Genomic DNA, 27,644 nt, shown 5'->3' with positions numbered 1-27,644 from the left:
ATGGACCTAGAGATTATCATACTAAATGAAGTAAGTCAGAAAGACAAGTACCATATGATATCACTTATATGTGGAATCTAAACTACAACACAAATGAACATATCTACAAAACAGAAACAGACTCACAGACATAGAGAACAGACTTGTGGTTGCCAAGGAGGAGCAGGGTGGGGGAGGGAAGAATTGGGAGTTTGGGATTAGCAGATACAAACCAGTATATATAGGATGAATAAACAACAAGGTCCTACTGTGTAGCACAAGGAACTATATTCAGTACCCTGTGCTAAACCAGAATGGAAAAGAATATATATACTTATGACTGAGTTAATTTGCTGTACAGCAGAAATTAATACAACACTGCAAATCAACTATACTTCATTGAAATTTGTTTAAAAAAACATTGTATTAGTCCAAGACATACAACATAATGATTTGATATATGTATATATTGTGAAATGATCACCACAAATAAGTTTAGTTAACATCCATCACCTCACACAGTCTTTTTTCCTTGTGACGTGAACTTTCAATAACTATTCTCTCAGAAACTTTCAAATATACGAAGAGTATTGTTAACTATAGTCATCATGCTGTACATTACATTCCCAGAACTCATCTCATAACTGGAAGATTTTACCTTTTGACCACCTTCACCCATATCCCCCACCTCCCACTTCTGGAACCACTAATCTGTTATCTGCATCCACGAGTGTGGCTTTTATAGATTCCACATATAAGTGAGATCATACAGTCTTTGCCTTTCTCTGTTTCACTTATTTCACTTATCCTAATGTTCTCAAGATCCATCTACGTTGTTGAAAATGGCAGGATTTCCTTCTTTTTATGGTTAAATAACATTCCATTACTTTATTTATTCATACATATATCTCACATCTTTACCCATTCATCCACTGATGACACTTAGGTTGTTTCCATGTCTTGGCTAAAAAATTTTCAATTTGTAATAATTCAACATGACAAATTTCATTTCTCTCTTTGCAATAGGACTTGTATGATCACTTACACACATTTTATCAGTCATTACAGGCATTTGCCAGAAGCTAAAGTTACAGAAAGTGAAATCTCACACTCACACTGCAAAATACAACAAATCGTAATGCAAAGAAGAATACCATTACTCATGGCAGCGCCTGCCTGCTAGTGCTCAATGGATGGGATCATTTTTGCTCAATAATCCTCAGAGCATTGGGGGCGGTGGGGAGGATACAAATATATACACAGTTTAGTTTTTATTTTTTTTAAGGAAGTTATTTCAGAAAAAAATAGTGCCAGAAGAAGTAGCATTAAGCGTGTGAGCCTATATTCAGTCAGAACATAAGAAAACCATGGACAAAATCATATCAACATTTTTAGGAAAAGGCCGAGGAAAAGTGATCATAAAGAAGATTGAATAAGAATAACCAGAAGAAAACTTGAAAAGAGAAAAAAAAGGAGAACGTGTTGTCAGAAGAACAAAATGAGAAGATTTTAAGAACAAGGGTCAATGCAACAACAGAAAGGAAGATAAGGGCTGAAAGTGTCACTTGGATGTAGCAACTAGTGGCGACCCTGAGGACCGTTTCAGTGTATGATGGGCATCAAAGCTGAACTGTGAGAAGTTTAAGAATGAATGAGATTTGATGGGGACTTCCCTGGTGGTCCAGAGGGTAAGACTCTGCACTCCCAATGCAGGGGGCCCAGGTTCAATCCCTGGTCGGGGAGCTAGATCCCACATGCATGCCGCAACTAAGAGTTTGCGTGCTGCAACTAAGACCCGGAGCAGCCTAAATAAATAAAAAAATTTTTTTAAAAAAAAGGATGAATTAGATTTGAGAAGTGGAGGTGATGAATTTAGGCAAAGCTTTCTGGAGTTTAGGTGTGACACAGAGGGAGTCAATATGGTAGTAGACAAAGGATCGCATGGGAGTGGGGGAAGGGTGGTTTTAAATGTGAGAGATTTAAACATGCCCAAACCTTGACAGAAGAAAGGGAAGAGAGAGGGAGAGGGCTGAAGATGCAGAAGAAATGAGAGGTGATAAAATCCAGGGGAGAGGCACTGGGGCTCTTCCACTGAGAGGAGAGGGAAGGATGGGTAAGAAGCAACTAAGTGTGTGAGAAGGGTTAAGGAGTTAGGGGGCTTCCATCTGATTTCTTTTATTGTCTTGGTGAAGAAAAGAAGAGTTCACTGGGGAAGAGGACATTCACATGCTGACTGAATCTGTACGCTACCTGTCTCCCTCCTTCTTTGACTTCTGAAGTCATAGGACAGCAGATTCAGCAGGTTGAATGCCATATTCTGAGAAAAGCTCTACCTGGATAGAATCTGCACTTGAAGGAGTAATTTGTAAAGACAACTCAAGTGCTAACATTAAAACGGGATGTGATTATAACCACTGATTTTAAAACCGGAAGTAGTATTGAGATATCACATTTATTCTTATTACTGCTTTCAATATCAACAAAACTAATCTTCAAAAATCTCCAAAGCTGTTTCAGAGTCCAAAGCTTATTTGATTTTCTCTCTTCTTTCCCCCAGGCTGTTTCCTTCTTTCCTCTAGTCCACCTTTTAAAAATATGTATCACCAGCAATATTTTCCTCCATCCTAGTTTTGACAGGAAAGGCCTTCAAAATGTTTAACACCTTATAGTATATGTGTGGTCTCTAATTTGGTCCTACAGCAATCCTGAATGTTGGGTCAGGGAAGGCATTATTCTCAATATTCAGAAAAATGAAGTGACTTGACCATTCTTAGAAATGGACATAGGACTCAGACCTATCTTGAGACTCCAAAGGCAGCTGCCTGTTCTACCACACACACTCCACTTATAATAACTTCTGAACACCCAAAGGCAGCTCATGTTCCTTCCAGCTTCAGAGTAATTTCAAATTCACCCAATTATTAAAGGGAATAGGCCTGTATCATAATTTCAATTCTCTGCCTATCATTAACAGATCTTACCATCCCTCCCTCATAATAAGGAATCTAGATAATCTTGAAGCAGCAACTAATATTACTCACAGACATCTGCAGATACACAAGTAGCCCTAATCACAGAAATCCTAGGCATCTGCAGACGGTTATATGCTATTATTACCCAGGAAAGTAACAGTATCTCAGGTTTCTGCCCGATGTGGTGACACCAAACAAGGAGGCCCTCAAGTTTCCACTGAGCAAGCAAGATAAAATGCTTCCCACAGTAACCATCTGTATTGGTTTATTTCTGCTGCTGCAACAAATGACCATAAACTTGGTGGCTTAAAACAACAGAAATTTATTATCATACAATTCCGAAGGCCAAAAGTCCAAAATGGTTTCAGTAGGTATAACAGACTGAATGTTTGTGTCCGCAGCCGGGAGTTTACATGTTAAAGCCCTAATCCCAATGTGATGGTATTTGGAGGTAGGGCCTTTGGGAGGTGCTTAGGTCAAGCAGAAATGGGATTAGTGCTCTTGTAAGAACTCTTTTACCATGTGAAGTTACAAGAAGTCAGCTGTCCACAACCTGGAAAAGGACCCTCACCAGAACCCAACCACGCTGGCACCCTGCTTTCAGACTTTCAGCCTCTAGAACTGTCAGAAATCAATGTTGCTTGTTTAAACCACCCAGTCTGCGGTAATTTGTTAAAGCAGCCCAAACCGACTAAGACACTGGGCTTAAAAACCTAAGTGTATACCAAACGTGGGGTAGATAGCTGGTGGGAAGCAGCCGCGTAGCGCAGGGTGATCAGCTCGGTGCTTTGTGACCGCCTGGAGGGGTGGGATAGGGAGGGTGGGAGGGAGGGAGACGAAAGAGGGAGGAGATGTGGGAGCATGTGTATATGTATAACTGATTCACTTTGCTGTAGAGCAGAAACTAACACACCATTGTGGAGCAGTTGTACCCCAATAAAGATGTTAAAAAAAAAAAAAACCTAAGTGTAGGCAGAGCTGTGCTCCTTCTGGGGGAACCAGGGGAGAACCCTTGCCTTGCCCTTTCCAGCTTCTAGAGGCTACCTGCCATCCTGGCATCAAGGCCTCCTTCCAGCAAATACATGACTTTGACCTCTGCATCCAACTGTCACATCTCCTCTGACTCTCCTGCCTCCTCTTTCATGTATAATAACTCATGTAATTATATTGGTCACACCTGGATAATCTCCCCATCACAAGATCCTTAATTTAGTCACATCTGCAAAGTCCCTGTTGCCATATAAGGTGACATATTCACAGAGGCTGGGGATTAGGACACTGAGCAGAGAGAGCTGGTACCCATTCAAAGTAAAGACACACCAAGCTAAGCTGCTGGCCACACGCCATGAGGAGAACAGGAAGGTGTTCCCAATGAACGGCCACTCAACTGGTGATAGGCAGGCCTAGAACACACTGGACGCAGCCCACTCTCCCGGCAGTTCTGCTGTTCTAGATTAAGAGTCAGTACTTTAAGAGAATTTTAAATATTTACAGCTAGTAAGTGGCAGGGTCATTCGACAAAGCTGGTGTGTTCTTGTAACCCTTATGACAGATGGCCTCACAGACACCTTCCATCACGGCTGGAAATTTTCTGTAAGTTGAACCACGGCCCAGATATAAAAGAGACATACCCCGCACAGACCAGTCTGGATTAAGAACGAACCTGATGACACAGGCCAGAGCAGAACAAAACGGAGGTTCTAGGCCCAGGCTAAGTGCTTTCACTATTGCTGTCTTTAAGGAAAGAAACTGCAAGTACATGAAGCCCACGGTGCATCTTTTTTTTTTAAGATTTTTTTGATGTGGACCATTTTTTTAAAGTCTTTATTGAATTTGTTACAATATTACTTCTGTTTTATGTTTTGGTTTTTTGGCCGCGAGGCATGTGGGATCCCCAACCAGGGATCGAACCCACACCCCCTGCATTGGAAGGCAAAGTCTTAACCACTGGAACGCCAGGGAAGTCTCCCCCATGGTTCATCCTTAAGAGGGTACTTTCTAAAAAAAAGCCTGAGGTAATGCAGGCGGCACTGTGTTAATTCAGTCTCAGTAACCGTGTCTTCACAAAAAAACTGTTTTTATTTTCCAGAGATTCTTTTACAGACCCATCCTGAGAAGTGAAGTTAAGAAATTAAGATGCCCAGAGTGTTCCAAATCAAGTCAGCTGTACCTTAGAGAGACATTAGCTTTAACAAGATTTATTTCTGTCCAGCTGTTACTCTTTACACATACATAACACCTAAATCAATGTGTTTGCTACATGAATTTCCCGGGACTTGGTTCCATGGAATGTACATAAAACCTGTATTTTTTTCATTTAATATTCCAGGCAGTAAATTCCCTTTCCTCAGAATTCCTCAGACTACATGAAAAACATAGAAAGCTGCAGAACATGGCCTGCATATATTAGGTATTCATTAAATAACAGCTGAACGACCACATGAATACGGCAACACACAAAGGCCTAAATGAGCTCTCTTGTCACAGGTTAATCTGAGAAGTTTGCTTATTGGTAATTACCATTTAACTCTTCTCAACAAACATTAATATGTAAATTGCATAGAGAGTTCTTTTTATTTATTTATTTTTGTCTCTGTTGGGTCTTCGTTGCTGTGCGCAGGCGTTCTCTAGTTGCGGCGAGCAGGGGCCACTCTTTGTTGCGGTGCGCGGGCTTCTCACTTCAGTGTCTTCTCTTGTTGCACAACATGGGCTCTAGGCGTACAGGCTTCAGTAGTTGTGGCTCACAGGCTCAGTAGTTGTGGCTCGCGGGCTCTAGAGCACAGGCTCAGTAGTTGTGGCGCAAGGGCTTAGTTACTCCGTGGCATTTGGGATCTTCCCAGACCAGGGCTCGAATCCATGTCCCCTGCATTGGCAGGCGGATTCTTAACCACTGTGCCACCAGGGAAACCCAAAAGAGAGTTCTTTAGTGCCCAAAGTATGCAAAACCTCTTTATCTTACACACATTCAAGTTGGGATATTATAGTGGTTGAAAGTCTTGGAGACATGAAGACTGGGTTTGAATTCTGATCTTAATACTTGCTAGTTATGTGACTTTGGAGAAACTGTTTAATCTTTTTAGATTCCGTTTCTTCATCTCTGATGGTAGGATAATAATATTTAACTTGTACAGTTGTCCTGAGCATGTAATGAACACAAGAAAATGTTCAACAGTTCCTGATACATTGATGACAACAATGGTGATGGCTGATACACCTGGATTGTGGCCTCTTGGTTACCCCCAGGACAGACAACAAGCTCCCTGCCATGTGGGGGTCCACATGTCCTAGGGACATATTCATTAGGCATGTTGCATCCTAATTCTCCAGGGTAGCTGCCCATCTTCTCATGCAACACACACTAATTCTCTGAGGTGGGCATAAAGCCCTCCCTAATCCTTCCTTGCCAGCTCTGCAGCCACTGCCAGTCTAACTCAGTTACATCTGCATGCTTATACTTCGATCACACCAGGCTGACTAGCAGTGCTGCAGACTGCCCAGTCTATTTCCCCACCCCCAGCCAAAGTTCAGGCATGGCCCCAAGGCATGATCCACTGCTGATGGAGGGAGAAGGAGGGAGAGCTTTTCACTGATGTAGCCATCTCTTTTTCATTGTCATCTTTCTTCCATTTTATCCCCAGCTCCTCATCCCACTATCTCTTTTTATTTGCTTCAAGAGTTGATCTAAGTGGTGCCCATTAGGGCCTCAAAGTCTTCTCTATATAGATCTTAATTACACTAAAGATTGTTACACAGGCATTCCCCATTAAAATAAACTTTCGGGTGCAGAAAGAGTAAAGCAATAAACAAAATCCCATCTAATGGACAGTAATTCAGGCATATTCACAGAAATCATTCCTCTATTTTTAGGACAAGGACTTTTCCCCATGTCCTGTGCTATTCTAACACAGAGTTATTCTTATTTACCATAAGTAACTATGGGATATAGAGAGTGAACAGGGAAATATGAAGTTAGGTTTACCAACAATCCCCTCAGAAACTTACAGTTGGGGAGGTTGCCCTTCCAGATTTAAAAAGGCTGCCTGCACTTCTTCCTGAGGGAGATCCCAACTTCTGCCTCAGAACCCAAGAGGAGAAAATCAGGAATGGAATCATGTGTTTCTACCCAGACACACACTCCCAGCCCTGCAGAAATGATAGGCCTTGAAGAAATGGTTACCTAAAGTCAGAGTAAACTTTCATGAACTTATTCTCATAGCTTCCTACAATTAAAAGGAAAATAAGAGAATACATTTGAACATACAAAGACTAAGTCACAAATCACCTTTATTTTATCTGAGTTTACTAGAAAGAAATAAATTCAGGAGGCAAAAAAATAGTTTTTCATGTGATTTACACATCTGATTTATTTTACCAAATAAAAAGCATGACTTAACAGTTTTCTCCTTCTAATTGTATAATTTATTTTCTCCTAAGACCTGTATCACAAATGCGAACCCTTAGGAATAAATGTAACAGAAAAGAAACTCTGTTCTGAATAAGACCTAGAAAACTTTAAATAAACTACCAATACCAACTGCTAATTCTTTTGCAATGATATGAGCCATTGTTTAAAATTCTCTAGCTTTTCACATCTTTTTCTTTGAAATGTAAAAAAAAAAAAAAGGACAGATAAGGTCTATATAATTTTAGCAAGACAGTCGATCTTTCCAGGCAAGGTCTGACATACTAGATAAGATCAGGAAACTGAATTTCCCTCTGCTAGGAAAAATACGATTTCAAAAATATGAATGTAATGCAAGATATCTTCTATAGCCTTCAATTTAATCTCTCAGTACAGATATACAGTTCTGCTATATTGACTTATGGCCTGTACAAGACAGAATTCAGTGAACTTCTGAGTATGTCCGTTCCCTTTCTTTGCATTATGCGTTAATGACCACTCGCCTTTAGAAAGCAATTCCTTCCTATGGAAATCTAACCAACACACCCAATCTTTTATTCGTACTTTGTGAAATGCTCATGTGAAACGAAACAGGTTATGGAACAAGCTCAAGAAAAATCACAAGTTACCGCCATCAATAGCATTCCGCTTGTCTGCCTCTTCTCATCCTAGCACGTTCTTGGGAACAGGACAGAAAAGGCCCACTTAGACAATCATGCATCTCAATGAACAGACCCCAGACCCAGATGACCCAGTGGACACTGGGACAACTGAGGAAGAACGTATAAAAAATAAAAGATATGTCAAATACGGTATTTTTAAGGTAAGCATATAAGCATTAATAAGACTATCTGAGGTTAAGATCTGTCTTAGACTTTTAAACCAAAAGTCACATTAATGAATATACTTTTGTACCTCAAAATCATCACCTCCAAAGTCTTTCCTCTGTTCATCACCAAGAGACAGCATTTCAGTCTTACCAAATAGAATCTATACTAACCAATGTGGTAAGTTTCTTAGTACCTCTCTACCATCCAACCAGTCAGGAATTCTTGAGTTAAATCCTCATGAACAAATGACATCCTACACCAAAAATTTGGTTGCCTTTATCACTCTTATTCCATGAAGCTCATGAATGAAAACCCCTACTTATTTTATAATTGCTCGTCCAACTTATAAAACTTAGATCAGCACCTTTTTACATTGTATTTCTTTAAATACTCTTTAACCATTTACTTTCTTAAAAAGCAATAATGCCTATCACTTCAAGAGGCTAGCCACTTGGCTCCTAACACATATTAAATGGCTAATTCAGTCCTAACAGCACAAAGGGAAAGTACTCTCTATAATATGGCTGCGAAAAAACAAACTATGTAAGCCACCTACAAAGAAATCTGCACACACATAAGCTATGAATCCTACAACTCTACAACTTTTGGCAGAAGTGGAAAAAATACAAAGAAATTAGCAATGGAAAACATGTTTAAGTTTTTCAGTCATTTTCAGTTACAAAAACCTAAAGCTCAGGAAAAGCCAGAGATACAGTGAAATGTATACAAGAAAAATTTAATATGAAGTCATTGTACTCACCGTCTGATGGTTTCTGTCACAGTAACGCAGCCCAAAGTAATCTATCTCCACAAGGTTTATGTGACGGAATACGTGCTCAAGGACAACGGAGCCTTTCGTTGACTTCTGCAAAAATAATTCACAGTTTTGTTTTATAACAAACACAGTGTGTTTTTTTTAATAAGGTGCCTTGTCTTTCTCAGTGGGACACAGTCACAGTTCTCATCTTTTATTAGCTTTGCTCACATGGGAACAATTTTATTAGCCCATAGTTCCCTCTAAGTTTTACCTCAATTACAAAGAAAGGGATTTCAGTATTAAATGAATTGCTTTGGAAAACAATTTTTTAATTGTTGTACATTTTACATTAATATAAGGTTCTTTTCTTACAGGACTGTAAAATATCTTTAAGACGAAATTATTATTTTAATAAAGATAACAGTTTATATGAAGTGCATCTAATAAATTCATCAAAAAAACTTACTTTGGTTAAAAATCCCACAGTTCTTTCACTTTAAAAAGCAATTTTCACCTACATCATTACTCTCACAACTAATGAAGATACATAAAACTAAAATAATAGCCAAAGCTTTTTAAAATTTTTTCTTATTTTCTTTAGTAAGGTTTTATGTTTTATTTTTTTAATTGAAATATAGTATGCATACAATATTATGTTAGTTTCAAGTGTACTACGTAAGGATTTGACATTTGCATACATTATGAAATGATCACCACAGTAAGTTTAACAACCATCTTTTCCCATACGGTTACTATGATATTATTGACCATATTCCTTGTGCTGTATATTACATCCCAGTGATTATTTATTACATAACTGGAGGTCTGTACCTCAATCCCTTCACCAATTTGGCCCCCTCCCTTTTGGCAACCATCCATTTGTCCTTTGTATCTACAAGTCTGCCTTCATTTTGTCTTATCAGCTTGTTCTGTTTCTAGATTCCACAGGTATTTGTCTTTCCCTGTCTGACTCATTGCTCTTAGTATAATACCCTCTAGACCCATCCATTTTGTCACAAATAGCAAGGCTTCTTTTTTTTTTTTTTTATGGCTGAGCAGTATTCTACTGTGTATATACACACTGCATGTTTATCCATTCATCTATCAATGAACACTTAGGTTGCTTCTACATATTGGCTATTGTAAATAATGATGCAATGAACACTGGAGTGCATATATCTTTTCAAATTAGTGTTTTTGATTTCTTCAGGTAAACCCAGAAGTGAAATTCCTGGATTATATGGCAGTTCTACATTTAAATTTTCAAGAAACCCCCATACCGTTGTCCATAGTGGCTGAATCAATTTACATTCCCACCAAAAGTGTACAAGGGTTCCCTTTTCTCCATGTTGTCAGAAACATTTGTTATTTGTTGCCTTTTGATGATAGCAATTCTGACAAGTATGAGGTGGTTTCTCACTGTGGTTCTGATTTGCATTTTCCTGATGATTAGTGATATAGCGCATCTTTTCATGTATCTGTTGGCCATCAGTTTGCCTTCTTTGGAAAAATGTCTATTCAGGTCCTCTTCCCATTTTTAAATTGGGATGTTTGTTTTTTTACCATTAGGTTGTATGACTTTTTTGTGTACCTTGGATATTAACCCCTTATTGGATATATTGTTTGCAAATATCTTCTCCAATTCAGTAAGCTGTCTTTTCACTTTTTTGACAGTTTCCGTTCTGTGCAAAAGCTCTTTAGTTTGATGTCGTCCCATTTGTTTATTTTGCTTTTGTTTCCCTTGCCTGAGGAGACAGATCCAAAACATATATAGCTAAGACTGATGTCAAAGGGCCCACTGTTTGTTTTCTTCTAAGAGTTTTATGGTTTCAGGTCTTACATTTACATCTTTAATCCATTTTGAGTTTATTTTTGTATATGATGTGAGAAAGTAGTCCAGTTTGATTCTTTTGCATGTAGCTGTCCAGTTTTACAAACACTATTTATTGAAGAAGCTGTCTTTTCCCCATTGTATATTTTCCTGCCTCCTTTGTCATAGATTAACTGTCCATATAAGTGTGGGTTCAATTCTAGGCTTTCTGTTCTGTTCCATTGATCTGTATGTCTGTTTTTGTGCCAGTACCATATTGTTTTGATTACTGTAGCTCTGTAGTATAGCTTGAAATCATAGAATGTGATACCTACAGCTTTGTTCTTCCTTCTCAAGACTGCTTTGGCTATTTGGGGTCTTTTGTGTTTTGATACACATTTTAGAATTATTTGTTCTAGTTCTTTGAAAAATTCCACTAGTATTTTGATAGAGATTGTGATGAATCTATAGATTGCCTCGGGGAGTAGGGTCATTCTAACCATATTAATTCTTTCAGTGTGTAAGTACAGTATATATTTTCTTTTTTAAAAAATTAATTTATTTTTTAATTTATTTTTTGCTGCATTGGGTCTTCATTGCTGTATGCAGGCTTTCTCTAGTTGCAGCAAGTGGGGGCTATTCTTCACTGTGGTGCACGGGCTTCTCATTGCAGTGGCTTCTTTTGTTGCGGAGCAAGGGCTCTATGTGTGCAGGCTTCAGCAGTTGTGGCACAAGGGCTCAGTAGTTGTGGCTCATGGGCTCTAGAGCACAGGCTCAGTAGTGGTGGCACACGGGCTTAGCTGCTCCACAGCATGTGGGATCTTCCCACACCAGGGATCGAACCCATGTCCCCTGCATTGGCAGGTGGATTCTTAACCACTGTGCCACCAGGGAAGTCCCACAGTATATACTTTCATCTATTTGTGTCATCTTCAATTTCTTTCATCAAAGTCTTATAGTTTTCCAAGTACAAGTCTTACTTCCGTGGTTAGATCTATTCCTATTTTACTCTTTTGATATAATTGTGAGACTGTTTTCTGTTTCTTAATTTCCCTTTCCAAAAGTTCATTGTTAGTGTATAGAACTGCAACAGATTTCTGTATGTTAATTCTGTATCTTGCAACTTTACTGAATTCATTTATTAGTTCTAATAGATTTCTGATGACATCTTTAGGATTTTCTATATACAGTATAATGTCATCTGCAGATAGTGACAGTTTTATTTCTTCCTTTCCAAACTGGATTCCTTTTATTTCTTTGTCTTATCTAATTGCTGTGGCAAGGACTGTCAATACTATGTTGAATAAAGCAGCAAGAGTGGGCCTCCTTGTCTTGTTCCTGATCTCAGAGGAAATGTTTTTAGCTTTTCAAAGCTGAGTATGATGTTGGCTGTAGGTTTGTCATATATGGCCTTTATTTTGTTGAGCTATGTTTCCTACATAACCACTTTGTGAAGAGTTTTTTTTTTTAAATCATAAATTGACATTGAATTTTGTCAAAACCTTTTCCTGCATCTATTGAGATAATTATATAACTTTTATTCTTCAATCTGTTAATGAGGTATGTTACATTGATTGATGTGCTGATATTGAACCATTCTTGCATCCCTGAGATAAATCCCTCTTGATCATGGTATATGATCTTTTTAATGTACTGTTGAATTTGGTTTGCTAATATTTTATTGATAATTTTTGCATCTATGTTCATCAGTGATATTGGCCTCTAATTCTTTTTGCGGGGTCCTTGTCTGGTTTTGTATCAGGATGATGCTACCCTTGTACAAAGAGTTTGGAAGCATTCCTTCCTTTGAAATTTTTTGGAATACTTTGAGGAACCATGTTAACTTTTTTTTTTAAATTTTGTTTGTTTGTTTTTTGGCTGCTTTGGGTTTTCATTGTTGTGCATGCGCTTTCTCTAGCTGCGGCGAGTGGGGGCTATTCTTCATTGCGGTGCATGGACTTCTCTTTGCAGTGGATTCTCTTGTTGCAGATCACAGGCTCTAGGCGCACGGGCTTCAGTAGTTGTAGCTTGAGGGCTTAGTAGTTGTGGCTTGCAGTCTCTAGAGCACAGGCTCAGTAGTTGTGGCACAGGGGCTTAGTGGCTCCACAGCATGTGGGATCTTCCCAGACCAGGGCTCGAACCCATGTCCCCTGCATTGGCAGGCGGATTCTTAACCACTGTACCACCAGGAAAGCCCTTAACTCTTATTTAAATGTTTGGTAGTATTCACCTGTGAAGCCATCTGGTACTGGACTTTTATTTACTGGGAGTTTTTTTTAAATTACTGATTCAATTTCATTACTGGTGATTGGTCTGTTCATATTTCAATTTCTCCCTGATTCAGCCTTGAAACATTGCATGTTTCTAGGAACTTATCCATTTCTTCTTAGTTGTCCATTCTATTGGTGTATAATTGTTCACAGTAATCTCTTAGGGTCCTTTGTAGCTCTGTGGTGTCAGGTGTAAATTCTCTTTCATCTCTGATTTTATTTATTTGGGCCCTCTCTTTTTTTCTTGATAAGTCTGGCTAACGGTTTGTCAATTTTGTTTATCTTTTCAAAGAACCAGCACTTAGTTTCATTGATCTTTTCTACTGTTTTTTCAGTCTCTATTTCATTTATTTCTACTCTGGTCTTTATGATTTCTTTCCTTCTGTTAACTTTGGGCTTTGTTTGTACTTTTTCTAGTTCTTTTAGGTGTAAGGATAGACTGTTTGACATTTTTCTTGTTTTCTGAGGTAGGCTTGTACTGCTATAAACTGCCTTCTTAGAACTACTTATGCTGCAACCCATAGATTTTGGATTGTTATGCTTCCACTTTCAATTGTCTCCAGATTTTTTAATTTTCTCTTTGATTTTTTTCAGTGACTCATTGGTTGTTTAGCAGTATACTGGTTAGCCTACAGGTCTTTGTGTGTTTTGCAGTTTTCTTCTTGTAGTTAGTTTCTAGTCTAACACCAGTGAGGCTGAAAAAGATGTGTGATATGATTTCAATTCTTCTTAACTTTATGGAGACTTGTTTTGTATCCTAGCATGTGATCTATCATGGAGAATGTTCCATGTTCATTTGAAAAGAATGTATTCTGCTGCTTTTGGATGGGATGTTCTAACTGTATCCATTAAGTCTCTCTGATCTAATGTGTTGTTTAAAGCCACTATTTCCTTACTGATTTTCAGTCTGGATTATCCGTCCATTGATGTAAGTGGGGTGTTGTTTTCGTTTTGCCTGGGCCCAGTGGCATGTGAGGTCATAACTCCCTAACCAGGGATCGAACTCATGCCCCCTGAAGTGAAAGAGTGGAGTCATAACCACTAGAGCAACAGGAAATTCCCTGAAAGTGGGCTGTGAAAGTCCCCTACTATTAATATGTTACTGTCAATTTCCCCCTTTATGTTTGTTAATATTTGCTGTATGTATTTAGGTGTACCTATGTTGGGTGCATATATATTTACAATTGTTGTATTTTCTTTTTTCTTGAATTGATCCCTTAGATCATTATATACTGTCTTTCTTTGTCTTGCTACAGTCTTTCTTTTAAAGTATATTTTGCCTGATACAAGTATTGCTACCCACCAGCTGTCTTTTCATTTCCCTCTGCATGGAATACTTTTTTCCATCCTCTTACTTTCAGTCTGTGTGTCTTACATCTCAAGTAAGTCTCTTATAGGCAGCATATACATGGGTCTTGTTCTTTATCCATTCAGCCACGCTGTCTTTTGACTGGAGCATTTAAAGTAATTGACAGGTATGTAATTATTGCCATTTTGTTAAGTTTTCTGGTTGTTTCTGTAGTTCTTTTTTCTTCCTTTCTCCTATGATAGATTTTTGGTTTGCAGTTACCATAAGGTTCATATTTAACAACCTATATACACATGATTATTTTAAGGCGACAATTTCAAGTTTGAAGACATTCTAACATTTTTCTCCCCCGCCCCCACACTGTTTACTGTGTTTGACATCATATTTTATATCTTTTTGTTCTGTATATCTCTTACATACTTCTTGTGGATATAGATAATTTTCTATATCTTCTAGCCTTCCTACTAGCTTTATAAGTGGTTGGTTGACTACCTTTACTTTATGTTTGCCTTTACCAATTAGATTTTTCCTTTCATAATTTTCCTATTTCTATTTATGGTCTTTTTCCTTTCCTGCTTAGAGTAGCCCCTTTAAAACTTCTTACAAAGCTGATTTTGAGGTGCTGAACTCTTTTAGCTTTTCCTTGTCTGTAAAACTCTTTCCTTCTCCTTCAAATCTGAATGATAGGGACTTCCTGCTGGTGCAGTCATTAAGAATCTGCCTGCCAATGAAGGGGACATGGGTTCAAGCATTGGTATGGGAAGATCCCACATGCTACAGAGAAAGTAAGCCCATGCACCACAACTACTGAGCCTACGCTCTAGAGCCGACGTGCCACAATTAATGAAGCCAACTCACCTAGAGCCCGTGCTCTGCAACACCAGAAGCCACAGCAATGAGAAGCCCACGCACCGCAACGAAAGTAGCCCCCACTCGCCGCAATTAGAGAAAGCCCGTACTCAGCAAGGAAGACTTAACGGAGCCAAAAATAAAAAATAAATAAATTTATTTTTTTAAAAATCTGGATTAGGGGATTGGTTCAAGATGGCGGAGTAGAAGGACATGCTCTCACTCCCTTTTTTGAAAACACCAGAATCACAACTAACTGCTGAATAATCATCGACAGGAAGACACTGGAACTCACCAAAAAAGATACTCCACATGCAAAGACAAAGGAGAAGCCGCAATGAGACGGTAGGAGGGGCGCTATTATAATGAAATCAACTCCTATAACTGCTGGGTGGGCGACTCACAAACTGGAGAACACTTACCACAGAAGTCCACCCATTAGAGTGAAGGTTCTGAGCCACACATCAGGCTTCCCAACCTGGGGGTCTGGCAACAGGAGGAGGAATTCCTACAGAATCAGACTTGGAAGGCTAGTGGGATTTGATTGCAGAATTTCAGCAGGACTGGGGGAAACAGAGACTCCACTCTTGGAGGGAACACACAAAGTAGTGTGCGCATCGGGACCCAGGGGAAGGAGCAGTGACCCCATAGGACACTGAACCAGACCTACCTGCTACTGTTGGACGGTTTCCTACAGAGGCGGGGGTGGCGATAGCTCACTGTGAGGACAAGGACACTAGCAGCAGAAGTTCTGGGAAGTACTCCTTGGCGTGAGCCCTCCCAGAGTCCGCCATTAGCCCCACCAAAGAGCCCGGAGAGTCTCCAGTGTTGGGTCACCTCAGGCCAAACAACCAACAGGGAGGGAACCCAGCCCCACCCATCAGCAGTCAAGCGGATTAAAGTTTTACTGAGCTCGGCCCACCAGAGCAACAGCCAGCTCTACCCACCACCAGTCCCTCTCATCAGGAAACTTGCTCAAGCCTCTTAGATAGCCTCATCCACCAGAGGGAAGACAGCAGAAGCAAGAAGAACTACAATCCTGCAGCCTCTAGAACAAAAACCACATTCACAGAAAGATAAACACGATGAAAAGGCAGAGGGCTATGTGCCAGATGAAGGAACAAGATAAAACCCCAGAAAAACAACTAAATGATATGGAGACAGGCCATCTTCCAGACAAAGAATTCAGAATAATGATAGTGAAGATGATCCAGGACCTTGGAAAAAGAATGGAGGCAAAGATTGAGAAGATGCAAGAAATGTTTAACAAAGATCTAGAAGAATTAAAGAACAAACAAACACACATGAACAATACAACAACTGAAATGAAAACTACACTAGAAGGAATCAATAGCAGAATAACTGAGGCAGAAGAACGGATAAGTGACCTGGAAGACAGAATGGTGGAATTCATGCGGCTGTGGAAAAGAATAAAGAAAAAAGAACTAAAAGAAATGAAGACAGCCTAAGAGGCCTCTGGGATAACAAATGCAACAACATTCGCATTATAAGGGTCCCAGAGGGAGAAGAGAGAAAGGACCCGAGAAAATATTTGAAGAGATTATGGTCGAAAACTTCCCTAACATGGGAAAGGAAATAGCCAACCAAGTCCAGGAAGCATAGAGAGTCCCATACAGGATAAACCCAAGGAGAAACACGCTGAGACACAAAGTAATCAAATTGGGAAAAAATAAAGCCAAAGAAAAATTATTGAAAGCAGCGAGGGAAAAACAACAAATAACACACAAGGGAACTCCCATAAGGTTAACAGCTGATTTCTGAGCAGAAACTCTACAAGCCAGAAGGAAGTGGCATGACATACTTAAAGTGATGAAAGGGAAGAACCTACAACCAAGATTACTCTACCCAGCAAGGACCTCATTCAGATCCGATGGAGAAATCAAAAGCATTACAGACAAGCAAAAGCTAAGAGAATTCAGCACCACCAAACCAGATCTACAACAAATGCTAAAGGAACTTCTCTAAGTGGGAAACACAAGAGAAGAAAAGGACCTACAAAAACAAACCCATAATAAGAAAATGATAAGAGGAAAATACATATCGATAATTACCTTAAACATGAATGGATTAAATGCTCCAATCAAAACACACAGGTTTGCTAAATGGATACAAAAACAAGGCCCATATATATGCTGTCTACAAGAGACCCACTTCAGACCGAGGGACACATACAGACTGAAAGTGAGGGGTTGGAAAAAGATACTCCATGCAAATGGAAATCAAAAGAAAGCAGGAGTAGCAATACTCATATCAGATAAAATAGACTTTACAATAAAGAATGCTACAAGAGACAACGAAGGACACTACATAATGATCAAGGGATCAATCCAAAAGGAAGCTATAACAATTATAAATATATATGCACCCAACATAGGAGCACCTCAATACATAAGGCAACTGCTAACAGCTCTAAAAGAGGAAATCGTCAGTAACACAATAATAGTGGGGAACTATAACACCTCACCTGCCCCAATGGACAGATCACCCAAACAGAAAATTAATAAGGAAACACAAGCTTTAGAGGAGAAAATAGACCAGATAGATTTGATTGATACTTATAGGACATTCCACCCAAAAAGAGCAGATTACACTTTCTTCTCAACTGCGCACGGAACATTCATCAAGTCTCAGTAAATTTAAGAAAACTGAAATCATACCAAGCATCTTTTCTGACCACAACGCTATGAGATTAGAAATGAATTACAGGGAAAAAAACGTAAAAAACACAAACACATGGAGGCTAAAGAATACGTCACTAAACAGCCAAGAGATCACTGAAGAAATCAAAGAAGAAATCAAAAAATACCTAGAGACGAATGACAATGAAAACACGACGATCCAAAACCTATGGGATGCAGCAAAGGCAGTTCTAAGAGGGAAGTTTATAGCTATACAAGCCTACCTCAAGAAACAAGAAAAATATCAAATAAACAATCTAGCCTTACTCCTAAAGGAACTAGAGAAAGAAGAACAAACAAAACCCAAATTTAGCAGAAGGAAAGAAATCATAAAGATAAGAGCAGAAATAAATGAAATAGAAACAAAGAAAACAATAGCAAAGATTAATAAAACTAAAACCTGGGTCTTTGAGGAGATAAACAAAATGGATAAACCATTAGCCAGTCTCATCAAGAAAATCAATAAAATTGGAAATGAAAAAGGAGAAGTTACGACTGACACCGCAAATATACAAAGCATCCTAACAGACAACTACAAACAACTCTATGCCAATAAATGGACAACCTGGAAGAAATGGACAAATTCTTAGAAAGGTATAACATTCCAAGACTGAACCAGGAAGAAACAGAAAATATGAACAGATCAATCACAAGTAATGAAATTGAAACTGTGATTAAAAATCTTCCAACACACAAAAGTCCGGGACTAGATGGCTTCACACGTGAGTTATGTCAAACATTTGGAGAAGAGCTAACACCCATCCTTCTCAAACTCTTCCAAAATACTGCAGAGGAAGGAACACTCCCAAACTCATTCTGTGAGGCTACCATCACCCTGATACCAAAACCAGACAAAGATACTACAAAAAATGAAAATTACAGACCACTATCACTGATGAATATAGATGCAAAAATCCTCAACAAAATACTAGCAAACATAATCCAACAACACATTAAAAGGATCATACACCATGATCAAGTGGGATTTATCCCAGGGATGCAAGGATTCTTCAATATATGCAAATCAATCAATGTGATACACCATATTAACAAATTGAAGAATAAAAACAATATGATCATCTCAATAGATGCAGAAAAAGCTTTTGACAAAATTCAACACCCATTTATGATAAAAACTCTCCAGAAAGTGAGCATAGAGGGAACCTACCTCAACATAACAAAGGTCGTATAAGATAAACCCACAGCCAACATCATTCTCAATGGTGAAAAACTGAAAGCATTTCCTCTAAGATCAGGAACAAGACAAGGATGTCCACTCTCACCACTATTATTCAACATAGTTTTGGAAATCCTAGCCACAGCAATCAGGGAAGAAAAAGAAATAAAAGGAATCCAAATTGGAAAAGAAGAAGTAAAACTGTCACTGTCTTCAGATGACATGATACTATACATAGAGAATCCTAAAGATGCCACCAGAAAACTACTAGAGCTAATCAGTGAATTCGGTAAAGTTGCAGGATACAAAATTAATGCACAGAAATCTCTTGCATTCCTATACACTAATGATGAAAAATCTGAAAGAGAAATTAAGGAAACACTCCCATTTACCACTGCAACAAAAAGAATAAAATACCTAGGAATAAACCTACCTAGGGAGACAAAAGACCTGTATGCAGAAAACTATAAGACACTGATGAAAGAAATTAAAGATGATACAAACAGATGGAGAGATATACCATGTTCTTGGATTGGAAGAATCAATATTGTGAAAATGACTACACTACCCAAAGCAATCTACAGATTCAATGCAATCCCTATCAAATTACCAATGGCATTTTTTACAGAACTAGAACAAAAAATCTTAAAATTTTTATGGAGACACAAAAGACCCCGAATAGTCAAAGCAGTCTTGAGGGAAAAAAACAGAGCTGGAGGAATCAGACTCCCTGACTTCAGACTATACTACAAAGCTACAGTAATCAAGACAATATGGTACTGGCACAAAAACAGAAATATAGATGAAAATATAGATGAATGGAACAGGATAGAAAGCCCAGAGATAAACCCACGCACCTAAGGTCAACTAATCTATGACAAAGGAGGCAAGGATATACAATGGAGAAAAGACAGTCTTTTCAATAAGTGGTGCTGGGAAAACTGGATGGCTACATGTAAAAGAATAAAATTAGAACAGTCCCTAACAGCATACACAAAAAAAACTCAAAATGGATTAGAGACCTAAATGTAAGTCCAGGCACTATGAAACTCTTAGAGGAAAACATAAGAAGAATACTCTTTGACATAAATCACAGCAAGATCTATTTTGATCCACCTCATAGAGTAATGGAAATAAAAACAAAAATAAACAAATGGGACCTAATGAAACTTCAAAGCTTTTGCACAGCAAAGGAAACCATAAACAAGACGAAAAGACAACCCTCAGAATATGAGAAAATATTTGCAAATGAATCATTGGACAAAGGATTAATCTCCAAAATATATAAACAGCTCATGCAGCTCAATATTAAAAAAGCAAACAACCCAATCGAAAAATGGGCAGAAGACCTAAATAGACATTTCTCCAAAGAAGACAGACAGATGGCCAAGAAGCACATGAGAAGCTGCTCAACATCACTAATCATTAGAGAAATGCCAATCAAAACTACAGTGAGGTATCACCTCACACCAGTTAGAATGGGCATCATCAGAAAATCTACAAACAACAAATGCTAGAGAGGGTGTAGAGAAAAGGGAACCCTCTTGCACTGTTGGTGGGAATGTAAATTGATACAGTCACTATGGAGAACAGTATGGAGGTTCCTTAGAAAACTCAAAATAGAATTACCATATGATCCAGCAATCCCACTACTGGGCATATACCCAGAGAAAACCATAATTCAAAAAGACACATGCACCCCAATGTTCATTGCAGCACTATTTACAATAGCCAGGTCATGGAATCAACCAAAATGCCCACTGACAGACGAATGGATAAAGAAGATGTGGTACATATACACAGCGGAATATTACTCAGCCATGAAAAGGAACGAAATTGGGTCATTTGTAGAGATGTGGATGCATCTAGAGACTATCATACAGAGTGTAGTAAGTCAGAAAGAGAAAAACAAATATCGTATATTAACACATATATGTGACCTAGAAAATGGTACAGGTGAACTGGTTTGCAGAGCAGAAAACTGGACACAGATGTAGAGAACAAACGTATGGACACCAAGGGGGAAAGCGGCAGGGGGTGGAGGGGGTGTTGTGATGAATTGGGAGATTGGGATTGACATGTGTACACTGATGTGTATCAAATGGATGACTAATAAGAAAATAAATAAACGTTAGAAAAAGGTACTAGCTGCATTAAAACAACAAATACTGTAAAGTTTCTTAACTGAAATGAATCTGAGCTTGGAAGAAAGAGGGATGTGTTGATTAAAACACTGTACAGGGATTAATTAGATAATAGTTTCTAAAAATAGTTAAAATAATGAAATTGTGTCAGTAAAGAATAAGCATATGATAATGCTTTCCATTAAAAAAAAAAAAAGATCTGAATGATAGCCTTGCCGGTTAGAATAATCTAAGTTGTAGGTTTCTTCCTTTCATCACTTTGAATGTATCATGCCACTCCCTTCTGGTCTGCAGAGTTTCTGCTGAAAAGTCAGCTCACAGTCTTACAGGAGGTCCCTTGAATATGACTAGTTGCTCTTCTCTTGCTGCTTTTAACATTCTCTCTTCATGTTTAATTTCTGCCATTTTAATTAAAATATTTTTTCATGCGGACCTCTTTGGATTCTTCCTGTTTGGACTCTGTGCTTCATGGACCTGGATGTCTATTTCTTTTCTCAGGTTAGGGTAGTTTTCAGCTTTTATTTCTTCAAGTAAATTTTCTGCCCCTTTCTCTCTCTCTTCTCTTTCTGGGGCCCCTATAATGCAAAATGCTAGTACAAATGATGTTGTCTCAGAGGTGTCTTAAACTATCCTCATTTTTCTTTCTTTCTTTCTTTCTTTTTTTTTTTTTCTATTCAGTTTGGGTGATTTCCACTACTTTGTCTTCTAGGTTGCTGATCCGGTCCTCTGTATCATCTAATCTACTGTTGATTCCTTCTAATGTATTTTTGATTTGTTACTGTATTCTTCAGCTCTGCTTGGGTCTTTATATTTTCTTACTTTTGGTTAAACTTCTCACTGTGTTCATCCATTTTTCCCCCAAGTTCATTGAGCGTCTTTGTGATCAGTACCTTGAACTCTATCAGGTAGATTGTTTAAGTCCACTTCAGTTAGTTCTTTTTCTGAGGTTCTGCCTTGTTCCTTCATTTGGAATATATTCACCTGTCTCCTCATTTTGCCTAATTCTCTGTGTTTATTCCTATTTATTAGGTAGCTCTATTATGTTTCCCAGTCTTGAAGAAGTAGCTTTATATAGGAGACATCCTGTGGGTCCCAGCAGCATAGTCCCCTCTAGTCACCAGAGCAATTTGCTCTAGGGTTCTCCTGTACGTTGCCCTTCTCTGGTGGTGGGTCCAACTACCGTGGGTGCAGTAATAGGCAAGACTGGCCTCCAGCTCAGTTGGCTGCCAGGTCCTGCCTTGTGCTGTGGTTGCCAGCCCAACGTTGGGCAGAGCTGGGTCCCAGCATAGGTGGCTTTGTGGCCCTGAGGGTTCTGGAACTGGTGCTGGCCTGCTGGTGGGCGAGTAAATCCCTGGCACTAACAGGCTAGAGGGAAAACTCCTAAATGTCCCTTGCCAGCACCTGTGTCTTCATGGTAAAACAAAAATGGCTGCTGCAGCATCTATGTCACCAAAGGGAATCCCAGTTGCTTCCTGTCTCTCCAGGAGACTCTCTGAGATCAGCAAGTGGGTCTGACCCAGGCTTTCTTCGAATTACTAGCTCTGTGCTGGGACTCAAAGCATATGAGGTTTTGCATTCACCCTTTAAGAGTAGAGTCTCTGTCTCCTACAGCCCTCCAGCTCTCCCATATGTAAGCCACACTGGCCTTCAAAGCCAGACATTCTGGGGGCTTGTCTTCCCAATGCAAACCCCTTGGGCTGGGGAACCCAATGTGCAACCTGGACGCCTTGCTCTTTAGGGAAAACTTCTTCAATGGTGGTTATCCTCCCATTTGTGGGTCACCTTCCCAGGGGTGTAGGACTTGACTGTAATGAATCTCTCATACCCATCTCATTGTGGTTCCTTCTTTTTATCTTTGCTTGTGGAAAATCTTTTTTGCAACTCTTCAGGTTGTTCCCAGAGGTAGTTGCTCTGTAAATGGTTGTAATTTGATGTGCCCATGGGAAGAGGTGAGCTCAGGGTCTTTCTACTCTACCATCTTGGCCACTATGACCAAAGCTTTTATTTTCAATCCTTAACTAATAAACCTAAAGATAAAAACCACCAAAGTTAACGTTCTGAAAAGCCCTTGTGAAGATATTTGACTTTATCTCTTTCACATAAGCACAGACATAAGGAAAATATTTCCCTTATCTGTTTGGTAAATGCTAATACCTGTCTAAAAAATCTAATCTCTCTTCTCCCCCTCCCATTACATTGTCTTTAAATGAAGATTACATCTAATATATTAAATATTATTCACACATAAGATAAACACTTAATAAGCAAACATTACTCCATATATACATTAATCTTGAAAAGAATCCATTTTGATGGTATATGTACAGATACAGATTTTCCTTTCTTTTTTCCCATCAATGACAGGTACAACAGGGTAGTAAAAGAAATCCCCAAGATGTCACCCATTATGTTAATGAAGCAGGGCTTTGTTCAGTTGCACTTTCCTCAAAGAATTACCATTACACACTTACTCACGTATGATAAGAACACTGCACTGTTTTTAGAAAATGTATTGTAATATAAGGGAAATGTTTTTGATTAAATATATAATGAAATGGGTGATAAGAGGTGATAAAAGCACACACTGTGAGAAGACAGTTCTTGTTAAAAATCCCACAGATATTTCGTTTTACTCTAAATTACCTTAGTTAAACATAATTGGTCCTTTATTCAAAATCCATTTGATAATTTATAAACAAAAAGCCCTTCCATGATAAATCTTTAGGTTCTTAGACATTTTCTGCTATAATAACAGTGCCACATCCAGAAAATGTCTCTTTGTGCTCATGTCCCTATGTCTTTAACTAAGGTAAAAATCTGTTGGTGAAATTACTCATTCAAAGGATAGGCCTACTTAAAATTACAATGGGCACTGCAAAAAAGACCATTACAATTCATTCAATGAGAGTACATGTCTCAATACCCTTGCCAGCATTTGGAATGAGCAAAATTTTTCCAATCTGACTGAGCAAAAAAGAGGGGAGGGGGTAATTATTTTAATTTGCATTTTCCTAACACTGATAGAAGTGCTCTAGCATGTGCTGACTAACCAATCACATTTCCCAGCACTTTGGTTAGGTATTCTCTAACTCAAAGTTTATAAGCAAATTCTCTTTAATACTTCTAATACTTGTACAATTTCACTTAGTATATTTAGTTCTTCACTCCATCTGGAAACTATTTCTGTGCTTGGGATAAGGGCCTAATTTTGTTTCCAAATGGACAGACAACTACACCACCATTTACCTAAAAGTCCATCATTTCCCTTTTGATTGAAGCAACTTTATCATCTACTAAATGAATCCTCATTCTATGCCATGGATTACTCCTGGACTAATCCTCAAAGATTTTATTAACTTTAGTTTAATATAGTTTGTTGATATCGATCATTCTCTTTCAAATTTGTCTCTGCCAATTCTTAGGCATTTTTCTCTACTACAGGAAGTTTAGAACCAGCTTGCCAATTTAATAAACAATTCTGTTAAGAATCTGACTGGAATTAAATTGAATTGACAGACTGGATAACTTGGGAGGTAATGATATGATATCTACAAAGTGAAACCTATATGGTTTTCTTTTATATTCATCAAGGAAATTTTATACTTTTTTCATGTAGGTCTTACAAAATTCTACTTAGGCTTTGTGGTAGGCAAAAGTTACAAAATGCCCCCTCCCCCCAAAAGAAATGTCCTGCTCTAATCCCTGAAACCAGTGAGTATGTTAAAATATCAGCCCTCTTATTGTGTCATATGTCACAATTTTGACATTAAAGTAGGAAGATTATTGGAGTGCGTCAGACCTAATCACTTGGGCCCTACTAAGCAAAGCACTTTCTACAGCAAAAGAGGAAGGCAGAAGGAAAGTCAGAGATATTTAAAGCATGAGAACAACTCCATAGGTTCTTGCCACTTGAAAGATGGAGGGGGCCATGTTAAGCAGCCTCAAGGAGCTGAGAGTAATCCCCAGTTGACAGCCAGTAAGGAAATGGGAATCTCAGGCTTGCAACCACTAGAACTGGATTTTGCTAACAACCTGCGAGACTTTGAGAGTATATTCTTCCCCAGGGCCTTCAGATAAGAGACCAGCTGACCAGCACCTTGATTTCAGCCTTCTGAGCCTGAGAAAAGAACCCACTCATGCTGTCCTGGACTTCAGACCTTCAGAATGGTGAGATAACAAATAGGACTATGTTTAAACCACTGATTAGTGGTAATTCGTTATGCAGCAATAGAAAACGAATACAGGCTTATTCTTAGCTTTTTTTTATCGTTTTACTGTTATACTATACTTTCTGACTGGCTATCGTTAATCTTTTGGAAAGCAACTGATTTTCTCCACTGCAGGCTCTACAGATACCACATGACAGTTGCTTGGGTCTTCTGCTCATCCTAATATCCACAGCCACTAAACTTGAAGCAATCCTTAATCCATCACTACACCCTCCCATGGTTCTCCTGCCCATGTTCTGGGCTACAGTTTTCACCTTCAATTGTTTTACATTTGCCTTTCCGTCTCAGGAATTTTTCTCAAACAATTTTTGGCCAACTGAGACCAGCCTATTTTTCAGGTGGTTCTGGAAAATGCACCTGTATCTTTCCTATTCAAAATAGTTCTGGGGCTTCCCTGGTGGCGCAGTGGTTGAGAGTCCACCTGCCGATGCAGGGGACACGGGTCCGTGCCCCGGTCCGGGAAGATCCCACATGCCGCGGAGCGGCTGGGCCCATGAGCCATGGCCACTGAGCCTGCGCGTCGGCAACGCGCAGGCCACAACAGTGAGAGGCCCGCGTACCGCAAAAAAAAAAAAACATAGTTCTGGAAGGCTGGCATACCAGCCAGTGTTACACCTTGATCTCATGTTCCACCTTGATCTCATTTCCCCTCTGGGTCCGTTCTCCTATCCAGGCACAGACAGGAACAGGTAGAGCCACAGAACTCCACCTAATCCTTCTATCCCAAGCAGGTAAAAAAAGTGCTTCACAAAAAAAAGAGGAATGAATTATGCTTGAAATTACAGCACTGAAACAGGGCAGATTTTTAAAAATATACATCTAAATCAAGGTTGTCTTTATACAAAAACATTTTATACCTCTATTTCCACAAGAAATGTTAGCCTTTTCACACATATCATCTACTCAAAAAGCATAAAAAAAGATAAAATGCCCTGCTTATGAAGAAAATACACAAAGGCAAGCTTGGAAAACCAGCTTAGAAGTTTGGCAAGTCTACGGAGATTGCAAAAATTTCATGCAAGAATCACCGTCTCCAAAACTATCATTGGAAAAATACCAGAACGTAAGTCTGTTGATCCTCTGTGACAGTTGTGCATTTATATAGAATCTGATGCTGAAAATACTTTACAAATATTAGCCTTTAGCATACGTTATCCTCTACAGAGAAACCACAAGGAAAGCATGCACTGTTATGCAATGAATCCAGAGCTGACCTAAGAAAAAAACATGATGTTTCATGATTCCTTCTACAGCTTTCTGTACATTACAGGTGTGTCTGCACACATGCCTGGAACAGAGCCAGGTGGACCTCAGAAATACTATATTTCTGTCACTTCTTCAAGCAAACATGTACATGAAAACCGCTTAACTTCTCATCTGTTATACTGCAATATGACAAGACTCAGGAAGCTTGGATGCCAGCAATACATTAGCCACTGGGGCAGGGTGACACCACCAGCTCACATTTCTGCCCATCCTACACTAACTGACCCCTTTCAGTCCCTCCCCCTCAGTTGTATTCCATTGGGATGTCTTCTGCTTTTACACTTATGGATAATTTCATTCTTCACATGGGTTCTTCACAGACACTGCCTGTGGACTATATGTTGCAGTTTGAGTTGAAAGTGTTCAGGTTCTGAAGAAATCATCCTTGAATAAAGAAATTAAAAACTGATAAAGAACTGACATGAGAGCCAAAGAACAAACTAGAAACACACTGGGCAAGGAACATGAGCAGGCCAGTCCAGGATTTATTACTAGAAAAGGACAAGAAAATATCATCAAGGATATTATGAAAGAAACATGACTTCATTCAAACATTTATTGAGTACCTCTTACATGCCAGCAAGTGATTAATATCTATAAGATGGAAGAAGTACACTAATAAGAATGCCAGAGGAGGGACTTCCTTGGTGGCGCAGTGGTTAAGAATCTGCCTGCCAATGCAGGGGACACGGGTTCAATCCGTGGTCTGGGAAGATCCCACATGCTGTGGAGCAAGTAAGCCCGTGCACCACAACTACTGAGTCTGCGCTCTAGAGCCTGCGAGCCACAACTACTGAACCCACATGCCACAAATACTGAAGCCCACGCACCCTGTGGCCCATGTGCCGCAACTAGAGCCTGCGTGCTGCAGCTACTGAAGCCCGCACCCACGCTCCGCAACAAAAGAAGCCACCGCAATGAGAAGCCGGCGCACCACAACGAAGAGTAGCG

The 27,644-nt window shown here is 39.1% G+C and overlaps 1 protein-coding gene across 2 annotated transcripts in view; it reads right to left on the bottom strand.

Moving 5' to 3' along the window:
* EPB41L4A (erythrocyte membrane protein band 4.1 like 4A) overlaps positions 1-27,644 on the bottom strand; it is a 259,311-nt gene that overhangs the window by 146,374 nt on the left and 85,293 nt on the right. For both annotated transcript variants that reach the window (XM_029216795.1, XM_029216794.1), the window contains exon 3: positions 8,944-9,048. In XM_029216795.1, coding sequence (XP_029072628.1) covers positions 8,944-9,048 — 105 coding nt within the window. The remainder of the gene's footprint in view (positions 1-8,943; positions 9,049-27,644) is intronic.

Source organism: Monodon monoceros, unplaced genomic scaffold (assembly GCF_005190385.1).
Source record: "Monodon monoceros isolate NGI ecotype Baffin Bay Population unplaced genomic scaffold, NGI_Narwhal_1 Super_Scaffold_12, whole genome shotgun sequence".
Lineage (NCBI taxonomy): Eukaryota > Metazoa > Chordata > Mammalia > Artiodactyla > Monodontidae > Monodon > Monodon monoceros.
Note: the sequence above shows the minus strand (reverse complement) of the source record. Positions and strands in the feature narration are given on the sequence as shown.